At 35.9% G+C, this 11,039-nt stretch overlaps 1 protein-coding gene across 1 annotated transcript; it reads left to right on the top strand.

Annotated features, from left to right (window-relative positions):
- The first annotated feature begins 4,853 nt into the window (after positions 1 to 4,853).
- On the top strand, positions 4,854 to 5,303 carry LOC110933760 (transcriptional regulator SUPERMAN-like). Its single transcript, XM_022176967.1, has one exon. It carries the CDS (start codon positions 4,854 to 4,856, stop codon positions 5,301 to 5,303), a length of 450 nt encoding a protein of 149 aa, XP_022032659.1.
- The last annotated feature ends 5,736 nt before the right edge of the window (positions 5,304 to 11,039 follow it).

Raw genomic sequence — 11,039 nt, 5'->3', positions numbered from 1 at the left:
TTCTCACAATTGACACTCGTTGTCAGTCTGCCCAGTCACTTACTAAAGTGCATGCCACAGCTGCCTTTACTACCGACATAGCCAGATTCTCATTCCTTGTTCTAATTACTGTAATGGGTCATTAATTAAATAAGGAAATATACATCAAAAATACTAATTGAAATCTCTTTGCTTATGTAACAGATATCTAATGAAAACAACTCATTCGTTCTCAAGTCTATACTTGAAAAGGAAAAACTGAATACCACCAACTTTCTCGAATGGCACCGCAATCTGAGAATAGATCTCAAGATGCCGAAAAAGCTATATATCTTAGATGGCCCAGTCCCTACCGAGCCTCAAAGTAACACTAATGCTGCTCGTAAGGCATTGGAAAAGCGTAACGAGGATGCCGTTGAGGTAGCCTGCCTTATGCAAGCCACCATGTCTCATGAACTTCAGAAGAACATGGAAGATAAAGATGCTTATGACATGATCCAACAACTGAAAGGCATGTTTCAGAAACAAGCCTGACAGGAGTGATATGACACCATGAAGCAGCTCGTAAGCTGTAAAATGCAAGAAGGATCGTGTGTCAATACTCATGTGCTTAAGATAAATGGTACGTTGACTAGATGAACAAACTTGGTTATCCCCTGCAAGATGAAATGGCAGCGGATTTCATCTTGAACTCTCTCCCTAGCTCATATGACCAGTTCATTATGAACTATAATATGAATGCTTGGGTGAAGACTGTGCCTGAGCTACATGGTATCCTCAAAACGGCCTAGATGAACATTCCACATAAAACCAACCAAGTTCTGGTGGTCAAGTCTGGTGGTGTTAAGAAGCCCAACAACAAGAAAAGGGCTCATAATAGCAGAGGAAAGAAAATGGTTGTTGTTGCTGCCAAATCTGCCACCAACAACAAGCAGGTTGTTAAACCACCCCCCTCCCCAGGAGCGTCAGTGCTTTGAATGCAATCAAATGGGGCACTGGAAAAGTAACTGCCCACAGTATCTAGCCAAGCTGAAGGCGAACAAGGCCAATAACATTGGCACTTCTTCAGGTATTCTCATTTATGTTATTGAACTTTTTTACTGTCTCCAGCAACACATGGGTATTTGATACCGGGTGTGGTTACCACATCGCTAATGTTTTGCAGGAGCCTGAAAAGTGGAGGAAGCTGAAACAAGGCGACATGGAACTCATCGTTGGTGATGGGAAAAGAGTGCCCGTTCTTGCAACCGACACATTTCATTTTTCATGTCCTTTTGGCCTTGTAGTTAATTTAAACAATTGTTTGTTTGCACCTGGTATAACCAGAACATTATTTTGGTTTCCCTTTTGTTTGAATAAGGTTCCAAGTACGTTTTTAATGGTATTTCTATTTCTGCCTACTGGAATGATGTCTTTTATTTTGAGGCTAAACCTCAAAATGGTATTTATGAGATTGATGTTCAAACATGTAATAACGTGTATCATCTTTCTAAGTGTTAAAAAGCTGGTATTAATGAAACCATTCTATGGCATTATAGACTTGGCCACATAAGTAAGGCACGCATAAAATGGCTCCAATCCGAGGGGATTCTTGAATCCACTGGATATGACTCCTTTAATGATTGCGAATCTTGCTTAGCTGGCAAACTCACAAAGCGCCCCTTCACTGGTGTTGGTGAACGGGCCAATGGTCTGCTAGGACTCATTCACACTGATGTATGTGGCCCTTTTAGAACCATGACAAGAAACCATGAAAGATACTTCGTTACTTTCATCGATGATTATAGTCGATATGCTTATGTCTATCTTATGAAGCATAAGCATGAAACTTTTGAAAAGTTCAAAGAGTTTCAAAATGAAGTAGAAAACCAACTTACTAGAAAGATAAAAATACTTCGATCAGATCGAGGTGGCGAGTACCTCAGCTTAGAGTTCCTCAATCATCTGGAAAAGTGTGGAATAATTTCAGAACCCACTCCACCTGGCACACCCCAACTTAATGGCGTGAGCGAAAGGAGAAATTGAACCCTACTTAATATGGTTCGATCGATGATGTGTAGAACTAACTTGCCTCACTCCTTTTGGGGCCATGCTCTTATGACTGCCGCCCGCATTATCAATCTGGCTCCGAATAAAAAGGTAAACAAACCCCCATATGATATATGGCATGGGCGTAAACCCGATTTGGAATACCTAAGAGTATGGGGATGTGATGCATACATCACGAGTGACGCTAATGATAAGCTCAATCCTCGAGGCGAAAAGGTTGTTTTCGTCGAATACTATAAAAGAAATGGATATTATTTCTACCATCCTGATGCAAATGTTATTTCCATCAAAAGGAAGGGCCACTTTCTCGAGGAAGAACTTCTTAATCGAGAAACTGGAAATAATGTGGTTGATCTTGAAGAAATTCGAGAACCAACAACAACCGCCGATGAAGTCGGAACATCTGAACAACAAGAAATTGTTGTTGATGAATCAGACATAAACACAGGCGTTCGCAGAAGTAGCAGGACTCGTAAAGAACCTGGCAGATACCTTTGGCATCTTGAAGGGGCTAATGTCTTGGTAGTAGACGAGTCTAATGACGAACCTGCTAACTACAAATCTGCTATCTCAGATCCTGAATCTGCAAAATGGCTGGAAGCCATGAACGCTGAGATGCAATCTATTCGTGATAATCAAATATGGGACTTGGTTGAGCCACCCCCCGAATCTTGGGCAGTAGGGAGCAAATGGGTTTTCAAGAGAAAAATCGATATGCATGGAAATGTACACACCTATAAAGCACGGCTAGTTGCGAAGAGTTTCACTCAAACTCAGGGTATTGACTATGATGTGACCTTCTCGCCCGTTGCTATGATCAAATCGACCAGGATATTGCTTGCCATAGCCACGTACTATGACTACGAGATATGGCAAATGGATGTCAAAACCGCTTTTCTTAATGGCCATCTCTCTAAAGATGTCTATATGGTTCAGCCAGACGGTTTTGCTGATCCAAAATATCCTAATAGGGTGTGCAAGCTGAATAAGTCCATTTATGGACTCAAGCAGGCGTCTCGTAGCAGGCGTCTCGTAGCTGGATTCTTCATTTTGACCAAAAGATCAAAGAATTTGGTTTTGTCAAAAAATGAAGATGAGCCTTGTGTTTACAGAAAGGCTAGTGGGAGCACTATATAATTCCTCATCTTGTATGTGGATGATATACTGATAATTGGAAACAACGTCCCTATGCTTAACGAAGTTAAACAATATTTGGGAACTTGTTTCACAATGAAAGATCTTAGAGAAACAACTTATATTCTAGGAATCAAGATCTACAGGGATAGATCTAAGCGGCTTCTTGGGCTAAGTCAAAGTACATACATAGACAAAATGATGACACGCTTTAAGATGGAAAACTCCAAGAAAGGAGGTGTTCCTATGACTAAAGGGACTGTGTTGAACAAATCGCAATCAGACATTGAAATTAAGTAAATAGAAGCAGTTCCATATGCTTCAGCTATTGGTTCTATCATGTATGCTATGTTATGTACTAGACCTGACGTCTCGCATGCTTTAAGCATGATTAGTCGTTATCAGCGAACTCCTGGCATTGCCCATTGGATTGTTGTCAAGAACATTCTGAAGTATCTGAGAAGAACTAAAGATATGTTCTTAGTATTTGGAGGAGTAGAAGAAGAGTTCACTGTAAGATGTTACACTAATGCCAGTTTTCAAACTGACCGAGATGACTCTCGCTCACAATCAGGTTTTGTATTCACTCTAAGGAGGAGCTATCTCATGGAAGAGCTCCAAGCAGAGTGTGGTGGCGGATTCAACTACCGATTCTTAATATATAGCCGCATCAGATGCTGCAAAGGAGGCTGCTTGGATGAAGAAATTCATAGCCGACCTCGATGTGGTTCCAAGCATTAAGAAACCCATCGAGATATTCTGATAACACAAGTGCTATTGCTCAAGCCAAAGAACCCATATCTCATCATAGGGCCAAGCACATTCTAAGAAAATTCCACTACATACGGGAAATTGTGGAACGTGGAGACATCGTGATAAGCAAAGTGAACACAGATTAAAACCTAGCAGACCCGTTTACTAAGCCCATGACTCAGGACAAGCATGATCAGCACATGGAACATGGATGCTATCGGGCTTAGATTAGCTAGCTGTATGTTTTGATTTAGTATTTAGATGTATGAACTTTTAACAGTTGTACTTTTGAATTCATTTTGGATTTAATAGTTAAATGCAATTCTGAATCTTATAACTGTGTTCGATTTTTAATACATTTAATCCGTGAATCTTGCATTCTAAACTATCCGTAGTCGGTGAGATTTGTGGGAATGATTCTGAATTAAGACTATTTTGAATTTAGACTCAAGTAGTTGACTTCCAAATTCACAGACCTCATTAAGAATGACGTTGGATGTAACTCGCATCAAATCATCTTCATGGATCTTAGTCATAAGATAAGATGATTTGATATTGGTATAGGTATAGGTGGCATCCTGAAGAAATTTCTACACCAAGAATAAACCCGTGAGCTCCTAGCGAGCAAAACAAAGAATATTTATTGATATGAGAGTGAAATTCCATTGAAATTATAGTATAAATTCATAAACTAAAAACCTTTTAGCCCCAAAGTTGTAATTTAGTTATATCATACATATTATTATTGTTTTACTGGATCACTTATTATTCATTTCTAAATGATCACACAACTCCAACTTTAACTTAACTTTTCTTTACCTTGGCTATAAAGCCTCCACACTCTCCCACTACATTTTCTTACCTATACGCTTTACTTCTCTCACTCAAACACACATACATACAACTTTTAGAGGAAGTACGTACGTACGAAGTGTGTAATGGATCCCAAGTTTCAAAGCCAATGGGGAAGTTCCAACTTCATCTTTTATCAAAAAGATTGTGGGTTTTCATGGCCTCGGAGAAACTTCACTTGCAACTTTTGCAAAAAAGTTTACAGGTCTGCACAAGCTCTCGGTGGTCACATGAATGTTCATAGAAGAGATAAAGCCAGACTGGGGCTCTCATCACCTTCAAACCCTAACCCTAACTACATATCATCATCACCACCTTCACTGGTCCATTATTTACCTTACCATGCTCCTCTTGTTTCAACTACGAACACGAAAGAAGAACACCAGAAGCTCAAAGATGGAGAAGAAGAAGAAGAAGAAGAAGAAGAAGAAGGAAATAAGAGAAGAGTTTGGAAGAAATATGAAATCTTTAACATGGGTTTGCTCAAAGATGGAAACATTGAGCTGGATTTGGAACTTCGACTAGGCCGATCTTGATGATCGTTTAGTTGCAATTCTCAGTGTTGTTGTTTGTTTAGATTCATTAGGAAGCTTCATTTATGTTCTTGTTGTTGTTCGTACTTACTCTTCAGTATCATGAGATAACTCATTGCATTGCATGATCAATTTACTTTTTCTCACCTCTTAATTATCTCTAACTCTCTCTACAACTTAATTAAGATATGTAGAGTAACCAATCAGGAATGTTTAGCTTATTAAGTATTAAAGGCGTATCAAGGTGTGTGAGAGAGGTGTTCCTTCCCATGTCGGTGAGAGTTCTGGTCTTAATTATCTTATCGTTAACACTGGTCTAGATTTAGAGGGTCTGTTAGTTAGCGGTTCTAAAAAAGGTATTTAAACACTTAGTCCGCTCACTAAATGGGTAAGGACAGATTATACATGATTATAAGAAACTTTTCCAAACTTGTAGATATATACGCTTGATTATATATACCGTGAATGATTGTAGAGAAACCGAAAAAAAAACATTCCTTCAAAAAGAATAGATATTAGCTAGGCAAAATGTGAAATATGAATTATTTGTCTTGACAATTTCCATTGTGTTTAAAATTATTCATCTAGGGAACCTACAAACCGGAAAATGACAATGTTATGAGAAATTTACAGGAATTATGTTTCATATACAAAGAAAAGGAAAGTCTGAGTAATCTAGCTGTTAGAAATGTTGGAAGTAGCATCATATATTTGTACATGACAAATACCAATCACATCATTTTAGTAAATTTTGTAACTTAAGACGCGTCGTCAAAGGTGCTAGGCACATTGTGATAAATATCTGTGTCAACACCAGTTACAACACTACAAAAACTTTGCAAACTTGTGACACCATTATATAGGTTTGGCGCATGTCGCAAGCAGTCTTGCCTTTTATATCTCGTTGTCTTCCTGTGAGATACGTCGTTGCAAAAACCATGTAAAAAGCTATGTTTAAAAAGTCTTTATAAACTGATACCAAATAAAAGGGAATAAAATTCTAGATACTTGAGAATTAAAATGTTGATTCAAATTTGAATAATGTAATTACATTTGTTTTGTTTCCCTCATAGATCATGTGAAGTATGTTTTAATCTTTATTAAACTATAGCAAACTCTACCTTGGACTAGATTATGTCAAATTGTAGTCAATGCACCAAGATGCTTTTCACTTTTGTATATGAAAAAAGTATTTATGATAACAACTTATGTACATTTATGTAATTATGTGTTATGTATGAATTACTCATAACTCAATGTTGAGCAGGTTGTAAGCTTTATGTCAGCATGTTGAATAATGGTTTAGATTCTTACCTCAAAATGAAAGAATAATTTTTCAACACCAGGCCTTTTTCTATGCTTGCTCTCTCACAAGTCTCATCTTTCACATTCATACTTATATTCAAGGTAACAATTTTGTTTTTTCCCTTTCATCATAATCTATAAAGATCGAGGATGGCATAGAATCAATGAAGATAAACAGTTTTTTCCGTATAAAAGGTATAAAAGACGATCCGAGAGGTGAAAACTTTTATAGTCTATTGATCAAAGAAGTTTATATAAATAGCTAATTCACTTAACCAATGTTTTATCAATCATCAAGGATAGAATGTGACTTATACTTAGTATGTTTGTTAAAATTTCTATTTCATTTTTTTAACCACGATTAACTTTAACCACAATTTATAAAGAACTTCATTTAGATTTTTTCGAGTTATACGAGTAAAAAGGAGTGTTATAAAAGGAATAAAGTTAAACGAGTCAAAAGGTTTGAAATGAGCTTAAAGTATATTCAACCATTCATGTGGTGTTACATCATATATTTGTTATATCACATGACTTCATGTGTTCTTGATATTAATGTTATTCATATCAAAACTAAAAGATAAATCGATTTCGTATTTAATTTTAAATAAATATTAACAAGAAGTACGGAAGTGCCAATGATGATTTATGGCATGGGGTACCAAACTACCAACACAACACAGATGCTTTTGCTTCTTCCCAACAATTGTTTTCAACAGTCACTTTCATGATGCCTCTTTCCTTATTTGGCAAACAGACAATTTGTATCAGTTTCATGATCATACACATGTCTATACATGTTAGCTTCTTATCAACAAACCTACCCCTACCCATCCAACCCTTCTCATGCATAGTACAGAGAGGGCCCTATATATAACAGGTGAAATCAAAGTACAGAAAAGAGGGGTACTTGGGAAGTAGAGCTAGAACATGCTCATGTTTCATCTATATCATGGGACAAAGTGGTTTCATTGGGTAGTTAGAATGTCGTATATGAGATGTTTAAATGAGTTTGAAAAGTGTTATTACGTTTTATTGTTAATATATGTTTCATAATGTTTCATTGATAGTTGCCCCTTATAATATTTTGTCAATTTGTTTTAAAGTTATTACGAAAGCAACCTATCTATCATTAGGGATAAAGATAGATGTAAGTTTTGTCTATATCACATCATTCCTAGACACTCCTAATAACTTAGCTATGTCTGGGTTTACCTAGTAAGGTTTTCTTGTTCTATATGTTTCATAGTGTTTGATGAATTCTCTTTAGGTTTGTCATCTTTATGAATTAAAAACACACAACCAAGACACATTAGAATTTAAATTTTAGTTATCCAATTATTTTTCTCTTTTGATGATGTAATTCATGAATGTTTAGGTATCAATATGAATGTTTCAAATTGATGGAAAATGGTTGTTTGGATTTATGTAGTGATTACAAAAATGATCATTGTTAGTTTTAATTTGTAGAACTCTTTTTTGTATAATGAAACAACATCACCCAAAAACTAAATGATGCATGTACTTGAGATCTTTAATAAGAAAATGTTATCCAGAATCTGGTGTGCGACTTACAGATTTTTAGCCCTCAAATCAAAGTACTCATTGCAATGGATGTCTTAACTAATGTCTTACAAGTGTAAAACAACCAAAACCCCAAAAATGTATTTTGTCTCCCAAGTGGTTTGTGTTCTAACGTAATAGACATTTGTGGAATATTTAGGATTGGATTTAGTGGGATTGTGAGTTTGTCATTTTGATTAAAAAATGTGGTGGATGCTAGGCACCTCTCTCTAGCAGTTGTTAGATGTCCTATATAACCTGTCATTAATCCCTAACCATTGCTACTAGAAGTGTTAGATTGTAAGGCCCCAAACCCTGGAGACCTCACAACTAGTAAATTTCATAGCATACACAATTCTTAAACTAAAAATTTCATAACCCATGGCATCGAAAATATTCAACATACATAGTACGACCAATACAAAAACTTAACTTGAATCCAGTAGTTTAAACAAAACCACATAACTAGGGATGCCAATCCACAAGATGGTGGGTAACCTCACGACCACACGAGGGCAGTAACCATATCATCTGTCTATACCATTGTAACCTTACATGCATGCTAAAGCGTCAGCAAAAGCTTTGCTTAGTGAGTTCTAATAGTTTAATAAAACTAAAATCTTATAAATTTTAACCTTTCCTTTATACCTTCTAAACATGATAACATAGTCCTTGTACCCTAACCATTACCCATAACCATTACCATTTTAACAATCCTTGCCTGCAATCAATACATGTCATTAACGTTCCTTCCAACAACACTTGCAGGAATTTCTATTTCATTACCTTTTCCCGAATGCTTGTACATATCATTAAACATACAACCATTATTTACACTTTTGTTTTGTGACAACTGTCAAATTTGCATGCATTCGTACGTTTAATTAATATTGATTTATGCTTAATAACTGTGCTTAATTACAACTGTTGATTAAACTGCTTTCTGATTTCTGATACATACATACACATGCATCACATTCATACTGTCGCTCCATTTATTACACACAAACTTTAGTGACAAACTTGATGCACAAAGCACAGTTAGCACACTGAGCGAATAACCCAGAAAACATGCTGACAATGCCAGCACCTAGACAGACAATGTTTTTGAGGCCAGTATGAGCCAGAGATAGAATACTACACTAGTAGGGAGTGTAGGGAGGTGAGGATCATAAAACTGCGTCACTAGGTGATAGTTATAGTGCCGGGAAGTGCCTAAAACATACTTTAAATGCAGAATTCTGCACTAAATAACAAAAATTCAGCATTTAATAGTGCTAGTAAAGTGCAAAAACTTGGCAAACTAGTCCTAGATATTTTTCAAAGTGTTGGGAATTAAATGTGTCACTAAAAGTAACATAAAAGACACTTTATCGATTAATTAAGCACTTTAACGGAACAACACCCAACCGAACAACCAGACTTTACCCGGAACATAAAAATATTGCCAAACACATTGTTTTATTTTTCTGAGCTAGTTAGGGTCCCCGAACACCCTAACACACTATATTTTATATAACATACCATAACCATTAACTAAACACTTGTTTCTCTAACTAGATTGTAACCATCCATTTGAAAACCAACCCCATACCTCCCCCCCCCCCTCGAAACCGGTTATGGAAGTGGGGACACCCCCATGATTTTATTCATTTGTTTATTAGACTTGTATTGTACTAAAGGAACATTAAACACAAAGGATAATGAAGTGTAGGAGGATTATATATTTAACCTTAGGATCACCACCTTCTCACTTCACCACACACATTCAAACACTCCAAACTCTCCTCCTTCTCCTCTTGTTCGGCTGACCCCAACCACACACACAACCACCATCATTCAAGCTCTTCCAAGCAATCTAAAGGCATCCAAAGGTGTAAGTGATCATACAACGAAGCTTGGTGTGTTCAGAAGTTCAAGGACCGCTCTCGTTTTCTTTTATCCAACACATTTACACTCTTGAACTCCCCTAGCCTTGTGCTAGTAGTAAGTTTCTTAGATCTTCATCTTCTTCACATTTTTGATGGTTAATAGTTAAAAGAATGGTGAAATCTCAAGAACTCTAAAGAACTATAAACAAGTCTTGAACATAAACTAACTAGTGATGAAGTATGGTTAAAGTAATGATGAAATCATGTATTTCTTGTGTTGTTATGATTATTGAATGTTGTTTGCTAGTTGAAATGATATAGTTCATCACATGGACTTGCTAGATCATGTTTAAGAACATGAACTAGCAAGATGTGAAAGTTAGAGAGATGTGGATGATGAAATCATCCACACATAAACTATGAACTTGAATAAATACATGTTTTCTTGAAAAATAAAGATCAAAATGAGATGTAATCTTGTAGATCTAAAGATCTATGAGTGGTTTTTCGAAAGAACCAAGTAAAAAGTATAAGTTTTGTTAAAACTTGGATCTTACATAAATTAATCGTATTTTTAGTGGATAAACAAGTATAGAAACACTTGTGTAACAAGAAAATTTCACAAAGAAATATTTTTAGAAAATATGACTAGAAGTTGTGAATATTCAAACTCTTTAAAAATAAAGTTTTTAAGAAACTAATCACATTTTTAAAGGTAACAAGACTTACTAAGTGTGCTAGTAAGTTACTACATGTTTTTCATAAATATTCAAGTTCATGAGTTTATGGTTTATGCTTATTTTTGACAAAGTTTGATAAATAGAGGTTGTATGTTGATGATTGAAAATTGATTGAATGATTTTACGAAAGAAAATGATATGCTAATAAGCATGGACGCCTCCATTTACAAAGGAAACTCTGGCGAAATTTTTCTAAAATTTCAACACTTAGAAAATATTTTTCTAACAAGTGTCACAAATATATTTTTAACTTGGTTTTC

Source organism: Helianthus annuus, chromosome 4 (assembly GCF_002127325.2).
Source record: "Helianthus annuus cultivar XRQ/B chromosome 4, HanXRQr2.0-SUNRISE, whole genome shotgun sequence".
NCBI lineage: Eukaryota > Viridiplantae > Streptophyta > Magnoliopsida > Asterales > Asteraceae > Helianthus > Helianthus annuus.
Note: the sequence above shows the minus strand (reverse complement) of the source record. Positions and strands in the feature narration are given on the sequence as shown.